This window comes from Salmo salar, chromosome ssa16 (assembly GCF_905237065.1).
Source record: "Salmo salar chromosome ssa16, Ssal_v3.1, whole genome shotgun sequence".
In the NCBI taxonomy this organism is placed as follows: domain Eukaryota; kingdom Metazoa; phylum Chordata; class Actinopteri; order Salmoniformes; family Salmonidae; genus Salmo; species Salmo salar.
This window is the reverse complement of record NC_059457.1, coordinates 47,484,353-47,510,261: the sequence shown is the minus strand read 5'-3', so window position 1 is coordinate 47,510,261 and position 25,909 is coordinate 47,484,353. Positions and strand designations below refer to the sequence as shown.

Genomic DNA, 25,909 nt, shown 5'->3' with positions numbered 1-25,909 from the left:
GGAAAAACGTATGTGTTATGGCTTTACATCCCCTGCTATATTGTGGATAAAGAGTTACATGTCTAACATAACACAGATGGTGTTTTTTAATGGGAGCCTCTCCAACATAATCCAGGTAGAATCTGGAATTCCCCAGGCTAGCTGTCTAGGCCCCTTACTTTTTTCAATCTTTAATAACGACACGGCTTTGAGTAAAGCTAGTGTGTCTATGTATGCGGATGACTCAACACTATACACATCAGCTACTACAGCGACTGAAATGACTGCAACACTCAACAAAGAGCTGCAGTTCGTTTCAGAATGGGTGGCAAGGAATACATTTGTCCTAAATATTTCAAAAACTAAAAGCATTGTATTTGGTACAAATCATTCGCTAAACCCTAACCTCAACTAAATATTGTAATAAATAATGTGGAGATTGAGCAAGTTGAGGTGACTAAACTGCTTGGAGTAATCCTGGATTGTAAACATGGTCAAAACATATTGATACAACAGTAGCTAAGATTGGGAGAAGTATGTCTATAATAAAGTGTTGTCTACTGTACCTTCTTAGTAGCACTATCAACAAGGCAGGTCCTACAGGCCTTAGTTTTGTCGCACCTGGACCACTGTTCAGTCGTGTGGTCAGGTGCCACAAAGAGGGACTTAGGAAAATTGCAATTGGCTCAGAACAGAGCAGCACGGCTGGCCCTTGGATGTACACAGAGAGCTAATATTAATAATATGCATGTTAATCTCTCCTGGCTCAAAGTGGAGGAGAGATTGACTTCATCACGACTTGTATTTGACATGTTGAAAGCACCGAGCCGTCTGTTTAAACGACTAGCATACAGCTCAGACACGAATGCATACCCCACAAGACATGCCACCAGAGGTCTCTTCACAGTCCCCAAGTCCAGATCAGACTATGGGAGGCGCACAGTACTACATACAGTAGAGCCATGACTACATGGAACTCTATTCCACATCAGGTAACTGATGCAAGCAGTAGAATCAGATTTAAAAAACAGATAAAAATACACCTAATGGAACAGCGGGGACTGTGAAGCAACACAAACATGCACACACACACACATAATAACATACGCACTATACACACACTTACACATGGATTTTGTGTTGTAGATATGGGGTAGTGGATGAGGGGCCTGAGGGCACACACTTAGTGTGTTGTGAAATCTGTTATGAATATATTGTAATGTTTTTACAATTGTTTAACTACCTTAATTTTTCCAGACCCCAGGAAGAGTAGCTGCTGCCTTGGGGATCCATAATAAATACAAGTACACCACTCCAGCCGTCGCTTGGCATTGCGCATGGTGATCTTAGACTTGTATGCGGCTGCTCGGCCATGGAAACCCATTTCATGAAGCTCCTGATGAACAGTTCTTGTGCTGAAGTTGCTTCTAGAGGCAGTTTGGAACTCGGTAGTGAGTGTTGCAACCGAGTAAAGAATTTATTTTGGTGCTACGCGCTTCAGAACTCGGCGGTCCAGTTCTGTGAGCTTGTGTGTTCTACTACTTCCTACCACTGTGAGCAGTTGTTTCTCCTAGACGTTTCCACTTCACAATAACAGCACTTACAGTTGACCGGGGCAGTTCTAGCAGGGCAGGAATTTGATGAAACTGACTTGTTGGAAAGGTGGCATCCTATGACGGTGCCACATTGAAAGTAACTGAGCTCTTCAGTAAGGCATTCTACTGACAATGTTTGTCTATGGAGATTGCATGGCTGTGTGCTCGATTTTATAAATCTGTCAGCAACGAGTTTGGTTGAAATAACCGAATCCACTAATTTGAAGGGGTGTCCATATACTTTTGTAGATACTGTATAGTGTATCATAATGCAGAAAAGATAGGTCTCCTCTGCCTGTCTTCCTGGCTCCCTCAGGGTGTGAGTGATACAGGAGTAGTGAACCACGGCACCGTGAAAGGACACTGCGTCTCTCAGGTGGCGCCGGACAAGGAGAGGCTACAAAGGACAGGAGTTGAGAACAGGATAAAATCAGGAGCTGTGTCTGGAGCTGTTCTGTTCACGGTTGAATGGTTACAAGCTTCAGAGAGTTTTGGCTGCTATTGTACTGTACATGTGCAGCACAACTAAGTCCTCTGTTCTTCCAGCTTCCCAAACTTTTCCAGAAAATCAGAAGCAATTTAAAGTCCACTCCCAGCCAAGAGCTAGAATGTGATGGATGAAAGAATTGAGTAACTTGGACTAAACAGGATAGAAATACGTTTTTGTGTTATATTTGGTCTAAATCCAAGAAAAGACAGCACAGTGAGCACATCTAGTTGTTGTTCTCATTCTCCCCATCTCATAATATTGTGTCTGACACACATGTAGGATCTTCATTTGAGTCAGTGTGCTACAGCAGGAAAAGAATCCCGCAGCAACAGGAAATGTGAATTATTATGTGGATTATATTTTATGGATATTTTTGTAGGGGTTGATACATTTTTCATAAGGGAAAATCAAGTCGGAAATTACAAACTTCAGAAGCCTTTTTTATACATCAAATACCCTACAGGTTTTATATTTCCTGCATTGAAGGAAAGTTCTCCTGCAACAGGGTGATCAAATTAAGATGCAACATCTGTATTTATTATGTATTGAAAAATCTTCCCTTTTGTTGTCCTCTGCCATCCTATTGACAGCTGGCAGTATAGCTGCATGATGTATGCTGTACTTCATCAATCGCGGACTGCCTTATCTCAGAGTCTGCTCTCCCCCTGTGGGGACTCTCAACTTTAGCTCTGTACTGTAGCTTCCATTAGATCCAGAAAATCACTATCTGGACTCAGAGTCTTTGAGCCTGGTATCAATCACTCTCTGCACTCAGAGTCTTTGAGCCTGGTATCAATCACTCTCTGCACTCAGAGTCTTTGAGCCTGGTATCAATCACTCTCTGCACTCAGAGCCATTGAGCATGGTATCAATCACTGTCTGGACTCAGAGTCTTTGAGCCTGGTATCAATCACTCTCTGCACTCAGAGTCTTTGAGCCTGGTATCAATCACTCTCTGCACTCAGAGTCTTTGAGCCTGGTATCAATCACTCTCTGCACTCAGAGTCTTTGAGCCTGGTATCAATCACTCTCTGGACTCAGAGTCTTTGAGCCTGGTATCAATCACTGTCTGGACTCAGAGTCTTTGAGCCTGGTATCAATCACTCTCTGCACTCAGAGTCTTTGAGCCTGGTATCAATCACTCTCTGCACTCAGAGCCTTTGAGCCTGGTATCAATCACTCTGCACTCAGAGTCTTTGAGCCTGGTATCAATCACTCTCTGCACTCAGAGTCTTTGAGCCTGGTATCAATCACTCTCTGCACTCAGAGTCTTTGAGCCTGGTATCAATCACTCTCTGGACTCAGAGTCTTTGAGCCTGGTATCAATCACTGTCTGGACTCAGAGTCTTTGAGCCTGGTATCAATCACTCTCTGCACTCAGAGTCTTTGAGCCTGGTATCAATCACTCTCTGCACTCAGAGCCTTTGAGCCTGGTATCAATCACTCTGCACTCAGAGTCTTTGAGCCTGGTATCAATCACTCTCTGCACTCAGAGTCTTTGAGCCTGGTATCAATCACTCTCTGGACTCAGAGTCTTTGAGCCTGGTATCAATCACTGTCTGGACTCAGAGTCTTTGAGCCTGGTATCAATCACTCTCTGGACTCAGAGTCTTTGAGCCTGGTATCAATCACTCTCTGGACTCAGAGTCTTTGAGCCTGGTATCAATCACTCTCTGCACTCAGAGCCTTTGAGCCTGGTATAAATCTCCAGACCCACCCAGAGACGGTTGGAATGGGCCTCTGCTGCAGGGATTCTTGATCACACACATACACACGCGTGTGGTGTACACAACCCCACAACTAACCCCAATACAGCCCCAGCTGCATGAGACATCTCTTTCAACCTGAGGACAGAGTTATACAGTATTTACTGAAGGAGTCTATTTATGACTCCTTAACTTATGTGCATACCTTCTTTCATTCCACTGAGCTGGGTGGTGGTGGTGGTGGTGTTGGTAATAGTGGTGATGGTGGTGGTTGTGGTGGTGATAGTAGTGGTGGTGGTGGTAGTGGCGATAGTAGTGGTGGTGGTGGTGGTGATAGTGGTGGTGGTGGTGGTGGTGTTGGTAGTAGTGGTGGTGGTAGTGGTGGTGGTGATAGTGGTGGTGATAGTAGTGGTGGTGGTGGTGGTGGTGGTGATAGTAGTGGTGGTGGTATTGGTGGTGGTGAGGGTGATTGTAGTGGTGGTGGTAGTTGGTAGTAGTGGTGGTAGTGGTGGTGGTGGTGGTGACAGTATTGGTGGTGGTAGTGGGGGTGGTGGTGGTGGTGATAGTGGTGGTGGTGGTGGTGGTAGTGGTGATGGATCTGTGAGCTAGGTGGTGGTGGTGGTTGTGGTGGTTGTGGTGGTAGTGGTGGTGGATCTGTGAGCTAGGTGGTGTTGGTGGTTGTGGTGGTGGTGGTTGTAGTGGTGGTGGTAGTGGTGGTGGTGATGGTGGTGGTGATGGTGGTGGATCTGTGAGCTAGGTGTTAGTGGTGGTAGTGGTGATAGTAGTGGTGGTGGTGGTGGTGGTTGTAGTGGTGGTGGTGGTGGTGGTAGTGGTGATAGTAGTGGTGGTGGTGGTGGTGGTGGTGGTGGTGGTAGTGGTGGTGGTGGTGGTTGTAGTGGTGGTGGTGGTGGTAGTGGTGATAGTAGTGGTGGTGGTGGTGGTGGTGGTTGTAGTGGTGGTGGTGGTGGTGGTAGTGGTGATAGTAGTGGTGGTGGTGGTGGTGGTGGTAGTGGTGATAGTAGTGGTGGTGGTGGTGGTGGTGGTTGTAGTGGTGGTGGTGGTGGTTGTAGTGGTGGTGGTGGTGGTAGTGGTGATAGTAGTGGTGGTGGTGGTGGTGGTTGTAGTGGTGGTGGTGGTGGTAGTGGTGATAGTAGTGGTGGTGGTGGTGGTGGTTGTAGTGGTGGTGGTAGTGGTGATAGTAGTGGTGGTGGTGGTTGTTGTGGTGGTGGTGGTGGTGGTGTTGGATATGTGAGCTCTAGCTTATTTATGTCTGATCCTGGAGGCTGATAAAGGCCACACATATTTTGGTATTTGTTTCATTAGTCCATTGTTAACATAGTTTCAAAATGTTTTCATTTTGCATCTTATGATGCTGCATTTTGCGTCATATGATGCAAAATGCATCAACGGGTATCATTTCTGTAGTTTGAAAGTTATATATCTTGAAAACTCGATTGATGATAAGCAAAACATTTTGGGACTATGTCAACAATGGACTAGTGAAACAAATACCACAAGATTGTTTTTGGGTTGAGTTTTCCTTTAATCATGATGAATAACAGGAGAGGTTATTCCTTTTTACCTCCTACGTACCACGTACCACACAGTTCCTGCCCCACTGTCTGTGCTTTAGAGCTTTAGACAATGAATATGACGTGTTTCCTCTCTAAGTCCCAGGAAGCTCCGATTCAGACTTCCAATAGACAGCTCTGCAAGCGTTATAACGTCAAAATACGTTCATTACTCACCAAATACAGTATGGAGTTTCGATGAGCAACTATCTTCATTTACTCCCGTTTTGACCGGTATGTACATCCAAAAAAGTTCTAATACACATTTACAAGCTACCGAACAAAAATGCCTATTCAGCACCTCCAGTGTATTGAGCTGTTGTAGACTTCCGACCTGTGTGTGGCAGTAATGAATGATTTACATTGGAGGTGCAGGAATAGGCATCTTTTCAGATGCTTGTACATTTTTATTTCAACCTTTTTTTGGAAGTTCCACCTGGCCGTAACGGGAGTAAGTGAAGATAGTTGCTCATCAAATCTCCATACAAAGGTTGGACCTTAACTTGATCACTCTTTTGTTGCAGAGAATTTTCCTGCTGCTTCAGGAAATTCAAATGAGCCTTGTGAATCCCTGAAAATGAGCAGTTCTCTTTCTCTCCATTTCGGAGCAGTCGAGTCATTGGGATCAGTGCTAGCTATCAAAATAATTTTGTCTATCGCTCGCTCAAATGCTAGGCCTAGGTCCTATTACTGCAACATCCAAATATACAAAAATTCCGACTCATGTCCGTTACGTACAGTACCAGTCAAAAGTTCGGACACACCTACTCATTCAAGTTATTTAAAAAAAAAAAAAAAATTCTACATTGTAGAATAATAGTGAAGACATCAAAACTATGAAATAAAACATATGGAATCATGTAGTAACCAAAAAAAGTGTTAAATCAAAATATATTTTACATTTGAGATTCTTCAAAGTAGCCAACCTTTGCCTTGCTGACAGCTTTGCACACACTTGTCATTCTGAGAGTCCAGCCCAACTTGAGTTGATTTACAGTGGCGTCCATAATTCAAACCATCAGAAATGAGAACAGGTATGCAACTATCTAATGACTATTTTAGCATTACAGTAATGTACTGTAAAATACGTATGACTGCATAGTATTGCATAAACATTTGTAACTCTAAGCCATCCATTTACTGCACTGCAATGGATGAATGAGGTTGGTTATCAGGCTGTACTACATTTTTTTGTACATTGTTTACAGTTCCTATGCTGAACACATACTGTGTTTGAATTCTGTACAGAGTGGAAAGGCAAAGACATCATGGAGGACGAGGACGCTTGTTTACAGATGTACAAGAGACTGCAATTATAAATATGGTTTTGGCCAACAATGCAATTAGGATTAGAGCGATAAGAGAGCATATCTTGAATAATGACACCATATTTAACAACATCAATGCTGTAAGCCTGTCGACCATACAACGCATCCTCCAACGGCACCGAGTGACGATGAAACAACTTTACAAGGTGCCATTTGAGAGAAACTCTGACAGAGTCAAGAATATGCGACATGACTTTGTAGAGGTATGTATGCAACACTACTTCCAGTACTTCAGACATACCATATTTACTCATCTGTATATCCTTTTGTCTGTTACAGAGAGTATTGGATCTGGATGCCCATGTAATTCGCCATGAATTTATTTATGTGGATGAGGTTGGCTTCAACCTCACCAAAACCAGGCGCCACGGAAGAAATGTAATAGGACAGAGGGCAATTACCAATGTCCCTGGACAGCGTGGGGGTAATATAACTATGTGTGCTGCCATCACTCAAAACGGGGTCCTCCATCACAATGCCACACTGGGTCCGTACAACACCGGCTATACAGTATGCTCACTTTTCTGGATGCAATTTACACAATGCTTGTCCCTGATCCAGATCAGGAGCCTGCTAGATTTGTGGTTTTATGGGACAATGTTAGTTTTCACCGGGCTGTTCTGGTCCAAAACTGGTTTGCCACCCATCCATAATTTGTAGTTTTGTACCTACCCCCATATTCACCTTTTCTAAATCCCATAGAGGAATTCTTCTCAGCCTGGCGCTGGAAAGTGTATGATCGACAACCCTATGCCCGCATGCCCTTTCTCCAGGCAATGGAGGACGCATGTGTGGACATAGAGGTTGCCTCTGTCCAAGGTTGGATACGCCATGCTAGGAGATACTTCCCTCGATGTTTGGCAAGAGAAAACGTATCTTGTGATGTGGACGAAGTATTGTGGCCAGACCCAGCCCGGAGAAGAGATGAAGCGTAGCTTAGCACTGGTGACTGCCCCCCCCCCCCACCAATTCCTGGACAGCCCCCCCCCCCGGGACCCCACACACACAATTGAGTTCTTTACTGTATTCTAAAGAATATACTTTTGGTTTACATATGTTTATGGTTTTGTTGTATGCTACTGTATACAACACTAATGTTTGGCCTAATAAATATTTTCTGTTTCTACATTGCATTGGTGTTTACAGTGTACTTGTTACCCCTCTCAGCAGATTACTTTCACTGTAGAACATTGTATTGAAATGTAGATATAAGCCTATGAAAGACCAAAGAGCTTTAGATTTAGAACAACAGTGTTTACATGGTATATCCAAAAATGTACTATTATGAAAGCAGTGTTTGCCATTTGATGCAAATGCTTCATTCTGACATGTGTTTATGGCATTTTGAATGCAGTGTTACATTTTGAAGGAGATGTGAGGCATTTTGCATTTTGTGTGTGCAGTTTTGGGAATTGTGTATAGAGTTTTGAAAAAAGGAGACCAGTTTTGGAAACGTGTGTAAGCAGTTGGAAAAAACTGTAATCAGATGTTATAATTAATCGATGCTCCTCCCATTGTTATTTTTCTCCTCGTTCTCTCTGTTTGTATCTATCATTCTCCTCCACTGCCACAGTGCCTTCTTTTCTGAGAATATCCCTCCCTCTTGCTTTCTCAGCATTGACAATCTGATTATAGCTGCAGAGTATCACACACAAACAAGCATGAACACACACACACACACACACACACACACACACACACACACACACACACACACACACACACACACACACACACACACACACACGGTAGACTAGATACATTTAGTGACAACATCACAGTTCCATCCTCTGACTCACCTCTTCTCTCTCCTATCCTCCCTCTCCCCCTCTCCTCCCCTCCCCTCTCACCCCCCCTCTCCCCCCTCTCCCTCCACCACTCCTCTGTTGCTTTGCCTGTTCCTGTTAAAGAGATGTTGACCTTTAAACAGTAGTGAGCAGCATCCATCTGCACTGGCCTTTACACATGGTAATCACAAAACCTGTCTTTTCTGTAAATCTCCCTGCTAACACGTGTGTGTGTGTGTGTGTGTGTGTGTGTGTGTGTGTGTGTGTGTGTGTGTGTGTGTGTGTGTGTGTGTGTGTGTGTGTGTGTGTGTGTGTATGCGAGTCTTTGTGTGTGTGTCTTTGTGAGTCTGTGTGTGTCTTTGTGAGTCTATGTGTGTGCATGTGTGTTTTCGCACGTGTGTGTGCATGTGTGTTTTCACACATGTGTGTGGGTTCATGACTCATTATTCCAGCCTTTTTGAGGCTGTAATTATAAGAGCTAGCCAGAAACATGTAGATAACCAAAGAAAACCAGAAGTGACTTATTGTTGAGACTCCCTGTCAGTGATGCCCTTTACCCGTTTTATAGAACGCCTGACAAAACTAGTACATGTAGAATTCCTAACAAAGAGAATCAGTGTATTCCTGCCTAAGATATCAATCTGATATCGTAGCCCTTTCCTGCAGTCAATGACCAAAAGCGCCCTCTTTGGCCTCATGGGTGGAATGTTAATATTTTTCCTTATTTCTTAATTAAAGATTTTAAAGATTATTAGTAAATTAGTAAAGATTATTAGTAAAGATTATTTTTTTAAACCAGACAAAAACCTGGTGTTTCTTTGTCAAACAGTTTTGTTATATTTCAGTCTTCTATGATGTATATAAAGTGTAATATTGGGGTGCAAACTCAAAATGTAAGACATTACAACTCTATGGTACAGGGGTCTTATTTTTTTAAGCCCTTAACCATGTGTGTGAGGTGTATACTTTTGTTTCAAAAGTAAATTTGTTTAAGACTACCAAGAATCACTCTTTGTGACTGTGATTTGGCCCACTGCAGGAAAAGGTTAACCACATAACCTAAAGGTCTAGACAGAGACTAGCTAGATCAATGCTCAACCGAACCACGGCTAACCTTATTGGACATCATCCTCTGGATGTCATTAACACACGTAACCCATTGGTTGTGCTGCTGCTGTACTTCCTCCTCACTGATAGACATTTTTCAAAGGATCCAGTCCTCATTAATCCAAGAGCACCACTTCTTCATGAACTGATAGATAGACGGGGCTGACAGGAAGCTGACAGGAAGCTGACAGGAAGCAATGAATATCATCAATTTATGAGAGGCAACTGTGTTCTCTATCTTGGATCTAAGTGGAAACCTGCAGTTTTTGTTTCAAGTTTTAATATCATGTGCACAAGCAGTGGTGTAAAGTATTTAAGTCATTTTTTGTGTAGCTGTTCTTTACTTGAGTATTTATATTGTTGACAACTTTTACTTTTACTCCACTACATTCCTAAAGAAAATGATGCACTTTTTACTCCATACATTTTCCCTGACAACCAAAAGTACTTTTTGCATGATGAATGCTTAGCAGGACAGGAAAATGGTCCAATTCATGCACTTATCAAAAGAACATCCCTGGTCATCTGATCTGGTGGACTCACTAAACACAAATGCTTTGTTTATGTCTTGGAGAGTGCCCCCGGCTATCCGTAAATTAATAAAAAACAAGAAAATTGTGCCGTCTGGTTTTCTTAATATAAGTAATTTGCAATGATTTATACTTTTACTTTTGATACTTAAGTATATTTTTTCAATTATATTTACTTTCGATACTTAAGTATATTTTTAAAACCAAAGACTTTTAGGCCTTTACTCAAGTAGTTTTTTACTGGGTGACTTTCACTTTTACTTGAGTCGGGAAAGTAAGAAGCTATATACAGGGTCTGTTCCAATACCATATTTACAATGTGTAGGGATGCTGGAGTGATAGAGGCAGATATGTATAGCGCTAAGGTGACTAGGCATCAGGATATATGATAAACAGAGTAGCTGCAGTGTATATGATGATTGAATGTGAGTGAGTGTGTAGACTCAGTATAAATGTGTGTGCATGTAATTAGTGTGTTGGAGTGTCAGTGTGCTTCTGTAGAGTCCTGTGAGTGTGCATTAAAATAAATAATACAATATAGTCTGTGTAGCCATTCTGTTAGCTATTTATCAGTGTTATCACTTGGGGATAGAAGCTGTTCATGAGCCTTTTGGTGTCAGACTTGATGCACCGGTACCGCTTGCCATGCGGAAGCAGAGAGAACAGTCTATGGCGTGGGTGGCTGGAGCCCTTAACAGTTTTCTGGGCCTTCTTTTCTACCGCCTGATATAGAGGTGGCCCCAGTGATGTACTGGGATTTCCCAATCACCCTCTGTAGCGCCATGCAAACGAGGGCAGTGCTGTTGCCATACCAAGCAGTGATGCAGCCAGTGATGCAGCCAGGAAGTACAGGAGGGTACTAGGGAAGACACAGCCGTGATCTGCCCAACGATGTCTTTGTTCCAGGTGAACTTAACGCATTTTATGCACGCTTCGACAATAACAGCACCGTACCATACGTGAGGGCCCCCACCGACCCAGAGGACTGGGTGATCTCACTCTCCAAGGTCGACGTGATCAAGTCAACACTTGCAAGGCCGCGTTTTCAGATCATGCGTAGATCAGCTGGCAGGCAAATTGACAGTAATTTTCCCCATCTCCTTGTCACAGTCTGTGATGGCAATTTGAATGCACAGAGATACCGTGACGAGATCCTGAGGCCCATTGTCGTGCCATTCATCCGCAGCCATCACCTCATGATTCAACATGATAATGCACAGCCCCGTGGCGCAAAAATCTGTACACAATTCCTGAAAGCTGAAAATGTCCCAGTTCTTTCATGGCCTGCGTACTGACCAGACATGTCACCCATTGAGTGACATGTTACATTCTAACAACATACATGTGGTGAAGAGACTTATTTATAAAAAGTCGAGGACAAAAGGAGTTTTGATTTAAAAATTTGAATTTTAAATGTATATGCAGTCAAAATGACTGCTTCTGTGTTTCTTGTGTTAATGGAGCTTTGAGAATGCATGTGCTTTGATCAAACGTTATGTATTACATTAGATTAGAAGAAACAACTGTATTAACAATTGCCAATCCATCTTAAAGGGACATTACAGTAAAACAATTTTGTTTGTCAGATCTTTTCAAACCTCAAAAGTGGTTTTATGTTGAGAGAAGTCCACGTCCCAGACCATCTGTTTTGTAGATCAAGCAATATTTCACAATAGCAAATTAATGGAAAAGATAAGTACCGTATGATTTCCAATTAAATTTCCCCCCTCAGTGCATTGTCTTCAAAGTCAAACGGCCTTCGCTGTTACACAAGTTCTGAATATTGCTATTTTTCTGAATTTTTCTTAATCTGATCTAAAACACTTTGCTTTTTCATTTTTTTATTGAACCTTTATTTATCCAGGTTAGTGTCATTGAGATAACATCTATTTTTCAAGAGAGGCCTGGTCTAACCAACAATGTTAATAAACAATGTTTATTAAGACAAATATCAGACATACTGTAACAATTTACTGACAAAGACACCCCCCCCCCCCCACACACACATAAAAAATTATTTGATGTAGACACACATACATTTCAATTACATAAACATATAAGCGTCATAGATCAAACAAATCATAAAGGAAGGGCTCTGTGCTCTTAGTCTCACAAGTCAGACCATTGTTTCTGAAATATTACATGTACCAGAACTGCAAGACTGGAAATTGAGACATCTGTCTACCTCGGGTGCTGTGTATGAGTATTCTTGGAGGTAGCTAACGGTAGCTAGCTAGACAGAAAGAATGAGAGAAGCTTCAGTAAATGGATGGCGTCGTTCTCAAAGCAATTATGACCCTGGTTTCCTGGGTAGAGTAAGCAGGATGATAGTGACCAGTTGCTTTGTGCGTGGTAACTGACTGAGTGCTGTGAGCTCTGTGGTCTATGTATTGTAGCTCAGCTAATCTAATATACTCCACATTAGAGTTATATGAAGTCTGAACCTGCCAACGTCCCACTACCATGCTAACTCTGGGACTGTATCCTAAATGGCTCCCTATTTCCTATGGGACCTGGTCAAAAGTAGTGCACTATATAGGGAATAGGGTGCCATTTGGGACGTACAGTTTGAGTGAAATACGAATCGTTTCCTTTTATGAATGATGGGTGAGACAGACGGTCGTATTAGTCAAGTTCCTACTGCATACTGTAGGTTGGTGTGCTCATATTGAACATCATAGGAGGTTGGTGGCTCCTTCATTTGGGGAGAATGGGCTTGTTCTAGACTGGAGCGAAATAGATGGAATGGTATCAAATACATCAAACACATGGTTTCCAGGTGTTTGATACCATTCCATTTGCTCCATACCGGCCATTATTATGAGCCGTTCTCCCCTCAGCCAATCCTGTGATTGAAATTGGTTCATAATGTAACACATCTAAAACTAACATGTTGAAAATGCATCGATCTGCACAATTCTTATTACTTCCTGTTTAATTTCAAGGCTTCAATCAGGAAACTTCCATAATGATGAATCTATGTAATAACATTTGATTCAATAATGTGATGTTAGGTTCTAATCTTTCATGGTCCTGTGTGGCTCAGTTGGTAGAGCATGGTGCTTCCAATGGCAGGGTTGTAGGTTCATTTCCCACTGGGGACCTGTATGAAGAAAATGTATGTACTCGCTACTGTAAGTCTCTCTTGATAAGAGTGTCTGCTAAATGATGAAAATGTAATCAGATATAGGTGGAGACTGACAAAACTAAAAACTGGAGTTATTCACCCAGCTGAATAGCAAAGTCACACAGTTCTTCCTATATAAAGGGAAATGGCCCAGGAAGGGCTCTATGGCTCTTCCTCTGCATCCTGATATTTTCACTTTGACGTTGACTGCATTCTCCCCGTTTCGTACAGAAACTGGAACTTGCTGTACAGTAACTCAACCGTGACTTTGACCTGAACCATCCACTTGTGCAAAACATGTTTATACAACCCTTGCAGACATACTGGCACGACAGAGACCATCTCCTTCTGTACTGTCCCATTCGTCTATTTGTAACACATAAGTTCAACCTAGCCCATAACAAGATGACTACTACTGATAAGCTAGTTGTACTGGGAAAAGGGCTTAGCTCACACAGATTCTCAACAGTGTTGTTTGAGAATACTTTTTGATGAGGTTTCCCCTCTTAAAGATTCTCAGTTTCAACCTTTTCCTCAGAGTAAAGGTTGATAAGTCATTGCTATTTCCGCGTAGAATCATTGAGCTGACAGAAGCTCTGGGCATAGACTGTCAAAGACAATTTAGTCTTCCTTGCAAAAACACTTAATACTGGGAGAATTTCCCTGATGCTCCAGGCCACAAGGACGATACATTAATAGAGTTGAATGTTCTTGCTTTTACGTTTAAAAAAATATATAAAAACAATTACATCATGTCAAATCCAAATATCAATCTTATATCTTGACTCGTCAGAGGAGAAATGAATGTGCTGGGAAATGTTGACAGATAAACATACTCAGTTCAGACAAAGACAGCAGCACAGCCTCAGAGATGCGAATAAGCTACCAGGAGAAAACTGTTGCGCTTCATCAGAAGTGACACGCATGTAGACCTACCGACAGTGAGAATAATGGAACTAAACCAACATGAATTGCACGTCTGCCATCATTTTCTTGTATTGCATTGTGCTGCATTAAGTATGGATTAGTAAAAATAGTGGTTTGTCTTGCCATGGGCAGTGTGTGTTCCATATCTGCAGACATTAAGAAGAAAGAAGATATGTCTTCCCTAGTTATTTTCGTAGCATGGCAAGAGATTGGGTAGGCTATAATTGTGTGGCGGGGCGTGTAATTCTTTCTTGTCTACTTGTAGGATGTTTGGCTAGCACAAAGGAACGATACATCCACACTATTGCTAGGAAAAAGGCTATAGTTTGAAGTTTGAAATTAAAATTCACATCCTGTGATGCATGTTACCATGATAGGAGTACCCTGATCACTCATCCGGACACATCGGGACAGAAAAGACAACCTTAGGCTGCAGGGATTTCATTATTATTATGTTTTTTAATATAGTACATTTTTATTATTATTATTATTTTATTTTTTATCGATATACAAACTTATACATACAAACAACAATTTACAGACAAACACAAACAATCACTACATCTCATCTACCCAGACCCACATGCTCATACCCCCATCCCTAATGCCTGCATTATTGTTTGCCACTTGGCCTTAAATTGTATCCATTTGTTTTTATTTGTCGTCCATGCTTTTTAAATATTTTAATAATAAATACTTCGGTGTTTCCATTGTGTTAATGATGGCGGATTGATTGATTTCCACTTTTTTAGTATACGTTTTTTCAAGATGGGTGATGAAGAGAATCATCCAGCCCATTTGGTATCTCACTAAACCTCCATATGCCATGTCTTGAAATATGCAGACAGATGGATTAAAAGTAAGTTTACATTGTAATATTTCTGAAAGCCAACTTTCTGGCTCCGCCCAAAACTTTTTTTCTTCTTCGTTATCTTCTGTCTTCGTTATCTTCTGTCTTCGTTATCTTCTGTCTTCGTTATCTTCTGTCTTCGTTATCTTCTGTCTTCGTTATCTTCTGTCTTCGTTATCTTCTGTCTTCATTATCTTCTGTCTTCGTTATCTTCTGTCTTCATTATCTTCTGTCTTCGTTATCTTCTGTCTTCGTTATCTTCTGTCTTCGTTATCTTCTGTCTTCGTTATCTTCTGTCTTCGTTATCTTCTGTCTTCATTATCTTCTGTCTTCATTATCTTCTGTCTTCATTATCTTCTGTCTTCATTGTCTTCTGTGTCTTCACACACACTTCCCACATCGTGCTCAGGGCCATCTCCATTTCCTCTAAGTTTCCTTGGTAATTAATATGTGTGGAATCACAGCGATTAAAGGAAGAGATGTGTAAACAGTAGAATGGGATCAGGAGGCAGTGAGGCAGTGAAGTCGGTAATCTCACCTGTATGTATACAGTAGTATATGAATGTATGCACAAACCCCACAGCCCCACTCAAGCATGAAGTCCAGAGTACAGCTCTGAATGCCAATGGACCTCTGCATTAAGCCTTAGAATATTTCATGAGAGGGTCTCAGGGTTTTTACTATTAGAGATGGATGCCCTTTTGTCTAGCCTTCTACTCTGTACTGTTGAGGGTATTGATTGTGCTATTGGATTTTGGGAAGTACAGTTTTCCTCTTGGCAGGGAGATTTGAATCTAATGCCATGGATCTCACTCCTCCATGTGTCCATTGACCTCGATGACAGAGAGGGAGGATTGCATTCACTTTTAAACACTTGTAGTTATTTTGTTAAAGGCATAGGAAGATACTCAGGCAAAATGTCCTCAGTGAATATGGTCTCACATTCTATTGAATGATAATGGATTGTGTGATTCCTGTATAAGACCCTTTGTGTTTTGCTCAGCCCCAGAGAGTGCAGATTCTGTTTGAAAGCTTGAGCAATGTGGTGGGTACCGTGCTGTCACTTGTCCAATGGTGTTAGCCACAAAATTTCAGGGCAAGGAAAGAAGGAAGCATGCATTTTTATGTTGTTTAAGGGCCAGTGTAAACCCTGACCTCACTGTACTATACCATCTTTGACCTATTGACCTCCCCCCCAGCCTCTGAGGATGCACTGTAACTGCTGTGCCCTGGTGTCCAGCTCGGGCCATCTTACCGGCAGTAACCGAGGGGACGAAATTGACCGCACCGAATGCGTCATCCGCATGAACAATGCCCCGAACGGAAACAATTTCAAACAGGATGTGGGCTGGCGCACTAGCCTGCGCGTCATCGCCCACTCCAGCGTGCAGAGGGTGCTGCAGAGACGGCAGGAGCTACTCAACGCCAACCAGGACTGTGTCTTCCTCTTCTGGGGACCCACCAGCTCCATGCGGCGCGACGGCAAGGGCAGGGTCTTCAACAACCTGCGTCTGATCAACCAGCTGCTTCCCAAGCTCAAGGTCTACGTCATCTCCCCCCTCAAGATGCTGGAGTTTGACGTGCTCTTCAAAAATGAAACGGGAAAAGACAGGTAGGATTTTGACATTTTGACCATTGGGTCAATAATGTCATTGGGTTTCAACTTTGTGAGTCTGGCTGTCCAATTCTGGTCGAGGATGACATCTGAAGAATGCAGTCATTGTGTTTGAGAACTTGAATCAGGATTTGCCAGGGAAGCCGAATGCATTGTTTTCAGAGCTCTTGAGTATACATATTATAATATACATTTTAATACACATGCATATGCTAATACACATTTCAATACACATACACATTTAATACACATATATATATATATTATAATACACATTTTAATACACATACACATTTTAATACACATATATATATATTATAATGCACATTTTAATACACATGCATATTCTAATACACCATTTAATACACATACATACTCTAATACACATAATAATACACATATATAGTATAATTCATATTTTAATACACATACATATAATAAACATTTTAATACACATACATATAATACACATTTTAATACACATACATATTCTAATGCACATTTTAATGCACATATATATTCTAATACACATACAGTTGAAGTCGGAAGTTTACATACACTTAGGTTGGAGTCATTAAATCTCGTTTTTTCAACCATTCCACAAATTTCTTGTTAACCTGTCTGGGCCAGTGGGACATTTGCGTCCCACCCTAGTCAACAGCCAGTGGAATCGCGTCGCGCGAAATACAAATACCTCATAAATGCTATAACTTCAATTTCTCAAACTCATTACTATTTTACACCATTTTATAGATACACCTCTCCTGAATCGAACCACGTTGTCCGATTTCAAAAAGGCTTTACAGCAAAAGCAAAACATTAGATTATATTAGGAGAGTACCCAGCCAAAAATAATCACACTGCCATTTTCAAAGCAAATAGCATGCATCACAAATACCCAAAACACAGCTAAATGCAGCACTAACCTTTGACAATCTTCATCAGATGACACTCCTAGGACATCATGTTACACAATACATGCATTTTTTGTTCGATAAAGTTCATATTTATATATAAAAACAGCAATTTATATCGGCGCGTGACGTTCAGAAAATATTTTCCCTCAAATGCTTCCGGTGAATCAGCGCTACAATTTACAAAATTACTATTCGAAAACATTTTTAAAATGTAATATTGTCATTCAAAGAATTATAGATTAACATCTCGGGAATGCAACCGCATTGCCAGATTTAACTAACTTTACTGAGAAATCACACTATGCAATAAACAAGATGCTATGCTCAGAAAAATAGGCTAGGCGATACAGGTTAGCGCCATCTTGGAACCATCTAAAATCAAATATACTATTGTAAATATTCCCTTACCTTTGATTATCTTCATCAGAAGGCACTTCCAGGAATCCCAGGTCCACAACAAATGTACTTTTGTTCGAAAAAGTTAATAATTTATGCCCCAATAGCTCCTTCTTGTTAGCGCGTTCCGAAGGCTACTCATAATGTACGAGGCGCGCCGGACTTGCCGTCACGAATGTGCAAAAAAATATATATTTACGTTCGTTCAAACATGTCAAACGTTGTATAACATAAATCTTTAGGGCCTTTTTCAATCAGAGCTTCAATAATATTCAAGGCGGACGATTGCATTGTCTTACTAAACGTTTCGGAACAAAAGGGTACCCATGGGCGCCCGCGTTATAGTAGTAATGGCCCTCCCTCTATGACCAACTTTCCAAGCCTCCCAGGTTCCCAGACAGGCTAAGGACAACAAGGTCAAGGTATTGGAGTGGCCATCACAAAACCCTGACCTCAATCCTATAGGAAATTTGTGGGCAGAACTGAAAAAGCGTGTGCGAGCAAGGAGGCCTACAAACCTGACTCAGTTACACCAGCTCTGTCTGGAGGAATGGGCCAAAATTCACCCAACTTATTGTGGGAAGCTTGTAGAAGGCTAACCGAAATGTTTGACCCATGTTAAACAATTTAAAGGCAATGCTACCAAATACTAATTGAGTGTATGTAAACTTCTGACCCACTGGGAATGTGATGAAAGAAATAAAAGCTGAAATAAATCATTCTCGCTACTATTATTCTGGCATTTTACATTCTTAAAATAAAGTTGTGATCCTAACTGACCTAAGACAGGGAATTTTTACTTGGATTAAATGTCAGAAATTGTGAAAAACTGAGTTTAAATGTATTTGGTTAAGGTGTATGTAAACTTCCGACTTCAACTGTACACATTCTAATTTTAAAGCTGCTGTTGAGCATTTTTGAAGCTCTTAACAAAAGACTAATTAAGAAATCCCAACAACCACCAAACATATCACAGTATCATTAAATGGGATTTAGTTCAAAGCACTCTGAATATATGTTAATACTCAGGAGGATTTACTGTAGAGCCAATGGAATATGAGAGTCCAAATGAAGTGTACGATGCAGCTAGAGAGGGATTCTAAGACTATCTGAATGTACAATAACACTGTCCTGAATATAAAACAGTGGCTGGATCACGTTGGGAATGGAAGAGGTAGAAGAAGAAACAAGAACAACATTGAGACAACCTGTAGAGCCAATGTGCTGTTTTTACCTCAGCACAATGTTGCACACAATGTTGCGAAAAGTTAACAGCTACAGTGCATTGCAAAAGTATTCATACCCTTGGATTTCTTCACATTTTATTGTATTACAAATGGGATTACAAATGATTTAATCGTAATTTTTTGGGTCAACATTCTCCTCTAAATACGCTGTAATGCCACAGTGGAAGTTTATTTTCTATTTTTATTCAAACAAATTTGTTATCTAAAATATAGTGGTTGTTTAGTCAAGCCTAAATTAGTTCAGGAGTAAAATGTGGCTTAACAAATCACATAATAAGTTACATGGTGTCACGCCCTGACCATAGAGAGCCTTTCTATTTCTCTATTTGGTTAGGTCAGGGTGTGATTTGGGTGGGCAATCTAGTTTTCTTATTTCTTTGTTTGGCCGGGTATGGTCCCCAATCAGAGGAGGCTGTCTATCGTTGTCTCTGATTGGGGATCATACTTAGGCAGCCCTTTCCCCACCTGTGATTGTGGGATCTTATCTATGTGTGGTTGCCTGCGAGAACTACGTAGCTTCACGTTTCAGTTTTTTGGTGCTTTTTTGTTTTCTGTGTGTTTCACTTCTCAAATAAAAGATGATGGAACCATACCACGCTGCGCTTTGGTCCGACAATTCTTATATCGGACGTGACACATGGACTCACTCTGTGTAAAATAACAAGGGTTGAAAAAATCATAAAAGCCTGATAAAGAAGAGCAGTGATTGGTAGATGGGTAACAATAACAAATCAGACATTGAATATCTCTTTAAGCCTGGTCAAGTTAATAACTATGCTGTGGATTATGTATTAAACCACCCAGACAGATCAAAGATACAGTCGTCCTCCTGAGCTGAGCTGCAGGACAGGAATGAACTGCTCCATGAGGCCATAGGTCACAGTTACAGAGTTCAATGGCTTTGATGGGAGAAAACTGAGGATGGATCAACAACATTGTAGCGACTCCACAATAATGACTTAAAGGACAGCGTGAAAAGAAGAGTACAAATATACTGAATAGAAATATTACAAAACAAGCATCCTGTGTGCAACAAGGCACCAAAGTAATACTGAAAAAAAAGAAGAAAATAAATTCACTTTTTGGCCTAAGTGCAAAGCCTTATGTTTGTGGTAAATCCTATACAACACATCACTGAGTAATTGTCTCCTTATTTTCAAGTGGCTGCATCATGGTATGGGTTTGCTTGACATCGGCAAATACTGGGGAGATTTTCAGGATAAAATTAAATGGGATGGAGCTAAGCACAGTGAAAATCCTAGAGAAAAACCTGCTTCATCTGCTTTCCAACACACTGGGAGATGAATTCACCTTTCAGCAGAACAATAAACCTTCACACAAAGCCAAATAATCCCTGGAGGTGCTTACCAAGAAGACAGTGAATGTTTCTGAGTGGCGAAGTTACAGTTTTGACTTAAATCTGCTTGAAAATCTATGGCAAGATTTGAAAATTGCTGTCTATCCATGATCCCCAACATCTTGAAGGAGCTTCAAGAATTATGAGAAGAGTAATGGGCTGATACTGCACAGTCCAGGTGTGTAAAGCACTTAGAGACTTATCAAAGAACACTCACTGCTGTAATCGCTGCCAAAGGTGTTTCTAACATGTATTCACTCAGGGAGCTGAATACTTGTGCAACGACTATATTTTAGTTATTTAATTTCTATTCATCTTTAAAAACAAAATAATAATACATTTGAATCCCACATTGCAGCACAATACAATTTGAATACAGTTGAAGTCAGAAGTTTACATACACCTTAGCCAAATACATTTAAACTCAGTTTTTCACAATTCCTGACATTTAATCCTCGTATAAATTCCCTGTCAGTTAGGATCACCACTTTATTTTAAGAATGTGAAATGTCAGAATAATAGTAGAGATAATTATTTATTTCAGCTTTTATTTATTTATTCACTTTCACAGTGGGTCAGAAGTTTACATACACTCAATTAGTATTTGGTAGCATTGCCTTTAAATTGTTTAACATGGGTCAAATGTTTCAGGTAGCCTTCCACAATTTTGGCCCATTCCTCCTGACAGAGCTTGTGTAACTGAGTCAGGTTTGTAGGCCTCCTTGCTCGCACAGATGAACGTGGTACCTTCAGGCATTTGGAAATTGCTCCCAAGGATGAACCAGACTTGTGGAGGTCTACAATTTATTTTCTGAGTTCTTGGCTGATTTCTTTTGATTTTCCCATGATGTCAAGCAAAGAGGCACTGAGTTTGAAGGTAGGCCTTGAAATACATCCACAGGTACACCTCCAATTAACTCAAATGATGTCAATTAGCCTATCAGAAGATTCTAAAGCCATGACATCATTTTCTGGAATTTTCCAAGCTGTTTAAAGGCACAGTCAACTTAGTGTATGTAAACCTCTGACCCACTGGAATTGTGATACAGTGAATTATAAATGAAATAATGTGTCTGTAAACAATTGTTGGAAAACTTACTTGTGTCATGCACAAAGTAGATGTCCTAACCGACTTGCGAAAACTATAGTTTGTTAACAAGAAATTTGTGGAGTGGTTGAAAAACGAGTTTTAATGACACCAACCTAAGTGTATGTAATCTTCCGACTTCAACTGTACATCCAATTGGTACGAATACACAATGTTGCTCTATATGTTGGGCATGTGCTATTTCAATGTCTGCTCAACTCTCCTCTGGCAAACTGTAGTTAGCTCAGTCAGTCAGATACTGCATCATAAGCTTGTAGCTAGCCTACCGTAAGTGACGCGCTTAAACATTTATGTCATGGGGAGCCAACCCAACGTACTAATCATTAATAGATGCTGACAGATTAGCTCTAGCAATCCAAATTAGCTCCAGCAGCTACATGACAGATACATATGCTGCGATGCTACAAGATAATTGGTGTCTTCATTAACTGTTGACAGGAAGTTACAGAAGCACTACGCTGCCTCACAAGATGATGTCACTGAGTCAGAGTTGGAAGCAGATACCGATTACAGGTCCTACCAGACTCTCACTGGCTGGCACTCACCCTGGCACTCTATCTGGCAGACGTTGCCAACAGCACACAGGATGAGCCCAGACAGGATTGGCTCCGCTGTCATCTGGGATATCCCCCAGTGAGGGGCTGGTATGGCCGGCAGGTGTGGCAGGTCCAGCCCCGATAATCTAGCCTTGACGGCTCAGTAGATGAGAGGGCTCCATATTACAGGGGGCACCGGTTTGATGGCTGTTTATCGGCCTTGAAACCGTCATTTCATGTCAAATCATGTAAATTAGGAATATGGCAGTGTGAAAACTTATGGTATTAAAAATGAACCAATAATTTGAGGGCCTTGGCCAGAACGGATGTCACTGCGAGCACTACATAGGGAGGTTTTGGCATGATTAACATTTAATTCTATTGAATCATGCAATACATTTTGTTGAACATGTCTTTTCTCCATTCACCTTCTCATCCAGGAAGACCTCTAACTCGTGGCTGACCACTGGCTGGTTCACCATGGCCATTGCCCTGGAACTCTGTGACAGGGTCAATGTCTATGGCATGGTGGCTCCGGACTTCTGCAGGTGGGTTGGGTTCTGCGAAGTGCTATCCGACAGCGATTATTACCCCAATTGTACTAAGAGATTATTAATAGGCATATAAGTTTGCAAAGGTAGGGTATATTACTGGAAACTTTCTAAGTTTACCAGCAAACTACCAGAATTTGGCAAACTTAACATTTTCTATTGGTCTTTTTGGGTACTTAAGACTATGACAAGTGGCTGTTATTATCTTTGGCCCTCTGTGTGGCCTTATCCTTAAAATAAACCATCAACTTAGTGAATACCATTGGTGTTTAATATAAGCGTTTCAGCATTAAATATCCTTAATATTTGGGTTACTTATTTTGCTATGTAAATATGTCTTTGTTATTAATGTTTTGGTTCCAAACTGCTGGCAGTTGTGAAAAAAAAGTAATTAATTGGAAGAGTTGCAGAGTTTATTGAAAATAGTGACATTGTTGATTAGATAGAGCACTTTTTTCATTAATTAGGCTATTTTCTCTTGAACAATATGGTCTATCCACTTGAAACTCATGGACAATATGGACACAGATATAAAAAATGAATACTATATACAGTATCAGTCAAAGGTTTGGACACCTACTCAATCAAGGGTTTTTCTATATTTTTACAATTTTCTAGAATAATAGTGAAGACATCAAAACTATGAAATAACACATGGAATCATGTAGTAACTAAAACAGTGTTAAACAAAACAAAATATATTTTATATTTGAGATTCTTCAAAGTAGCCACCATTTTCCTTGATGACAGCTTTGCAAACTCTTGGCATTCTCTCAACCAGCTTCATGAGGTAGTCACCTGTAATGCATTTCAATTAACAGGTGTGCCTTGTTAAAAGTACATTTGTGGAATTTCTTTCCTTCTTAATGCGTTTGAGACATCAGTTGTGTTGTGACAAGGTGGGGGTGGTATACAGAAGATAGCTCTATTTGGTAAAATACAAAGTTCATATTATAGCAAGAACACCTCAAATAAGCAAAGAGAAACGACAGTCCATCATTACTTTAAGACATAAAGGTCAGTCAATACGGAACATTTCAAGAACTACGGAAAGTTTCTTCAAGCGCAGTCGCAAAACCCATCAAGCACTATGATGAAACTGGCTCTCATGAGGACCGACACAGGAAAGGAAGACCCAGAGTTACCTCTGCTGCAGAGGATAAGTTCATTAGAATTAACCTCTCATGGGTAGGGGCAGTATTTTGACATCCGGGTGAAAAGCGTGCCCAAAGTAAACTGCCTGTTACTCAGGCCCAGAAGATAGGATATATAATTGGTAGATTTGGATAGAAAACACTCTAGTGTTTCTGAAACTGTTAAAATTATGTCTGTGAGTATAACAGAACTGATATGGCAGGCGAAACCCCGAGAACAAACCATCCTCCCCCCCAAAAAAATCAGCCTACCTCTATTTTCAATGGCTATCACTTTAATTATAAGGCCAAGTCCTCCCAGATTGCAGTTCTTAGGGCTTCCACTAGATGTCAACAGTCTTTAGAAAGAGTTTCAGGCTGGTTTTTGGAAAAATGAGCCAGAAATTGTAGTTTCTCTAGGTGGCTCCCATTTTGGCTGTACTTTTTCCAAGCACGTGGAAGAGAGCGCGTTCTTTGGTATTTTTCTCCGGTAAAGACAATAACGATTCTCCGTCTTAAATTTGATCGTTTATTTACATATTAGGGTACCTAAGGTTTGATTATCAACGTTGTTTGACTTGTTTGGAAAAGTTTATTCGTAACATTTGGGATTCATTTTGTATGCATTTTGATAGATGGAAACTGGGTGGATTATTGACTGAAGCGTGCCAGCTAAACTGAGTTTTTATGGATATAAAGAAGGACATTATCGAACAAAAGGACCATTTGTGATGTAACTGGGACCTTTTGGAGTGCAAACAGAAGAAGATCATCAAAGGTAAGGCATTTTTTATATTGCTATTTCTGACTTTTGTGTCGCACCTGCCGGGTTGAAATATGTTTTTCATGTGTTTGTATGCGGGGCGCTGTCCTCAAATAATTGCATGGTTTGCTTTTGCTGTAAAGCCTTTTTCAAATCTGACACCGCAGCTGGATTAACAAGAAGTTAAGCTTTATTTTGATGTATTACACTTGTGATTTTATGAAAGTTAAATATTTATAATACTGTCGTTTGTATTTCGCGCTCTGCAATTTCACCGGATGTTGGCCAGGTGGGACACTACCGTCCCACCTGCCCATAAGAAGTTTTAACTGCACCTCAGATTGCAGGCCAAATGAATGCTTCATGGAGTTCAAGTAACAGATACATCTCAACATCAACTGTTCAAAGGAGACTGCGTGAATCAAGCCTTCATGGTTGAATTGCTGCAAGGAAACCACTACCAAAGGACACCAATAATAAGAAAAGACTTGCTTGGGCCAAGAAACATGAGCAATGGACATTAGACCAGTGGAAATCTGTCCTTTGGTCTGATGAGTCCAAATTTCAGATTTTTGTTTCCAGCTGCCGTGTCTTTGTGAGACGCAGAGTACATGAACGGATGATCTCCACATGTGTTGTTCCCACCGTGAAGCACGGAGGAGGAAATGTGATGGTTCTTTGCTGGTGACACTGTCAGTGATTTATTTAGATTTCAAGGCATACTTAACAGCATTATGCAGCGATACGCCATCCCATCTGGTTTGCGCTAAGTGGGACTATCATTTGTTTTTCAACAGGACAATGACCCAAAACACACCTCCAGGCTGTGTAGGGGCTGTTTGACCAAGAAGGAGAGTGATGGAGTGCTGCATCAGATGACCTGGCCACAATCACCCGACCTCAACCCAATTGAGATGGTTTGGGATGAGTTGGACCACAGAGTGAAGGAAACGCAGCCAACAAGTGCTCAGCATATGTGGGTACTCCTTCAAAACTGTTGGAACCGCATTCCAGGTGACTACCTCATGGAGCTTCTTGAGAGAATTCCAAGAGTGTGCAAAGCTGTCATCAAGGCAACGTGTGGCTACTTTGAAGAATCTTAAATATAAAATATATTTTCATTAGTTTAACACTTTTTTGGTTACTACGTGATTCCATATGTGTTATTTCATAGTTTTGATGTCTTCACTATTATTCTACAATAAAGGAAAACCCTTGAATGAGTAGGTGTCTCCAAATTTTGACTGGTATTGTATATTCATTAATATTATTTTTTGTTATTTGAGCAT

At 40.9% G+C, this 25,909-nt stretch overlaps 1 protein-coding gene across 1 annotated transcript in view; it reads left to right on the top strand.

Annotated features, from left to right (window-relative positions):
- LOC106574022 (alpha-N-acetylgalactosaminide alpha-2,6-sialyltransferase 5) overlaps positions 1-25,909 on the top strand; it is a 33,095-nt gene that overhangs the window by 6,041 nt on the left and 1,145 nt on the right. The window contains exons 3-4 of the mRNA XM_014149532.2: positions 16,197-16,609; positions 22,614-22,721. Coding sequence (XP_014005007.1) covers positions 16,197-16,609; positions 22,614-22,721 — 521 coding nt within the window. The remainder of the gene's footprint in view (positions 1-16,196; positions 16,610-22,613; positions 22,722-25,909) is intronic.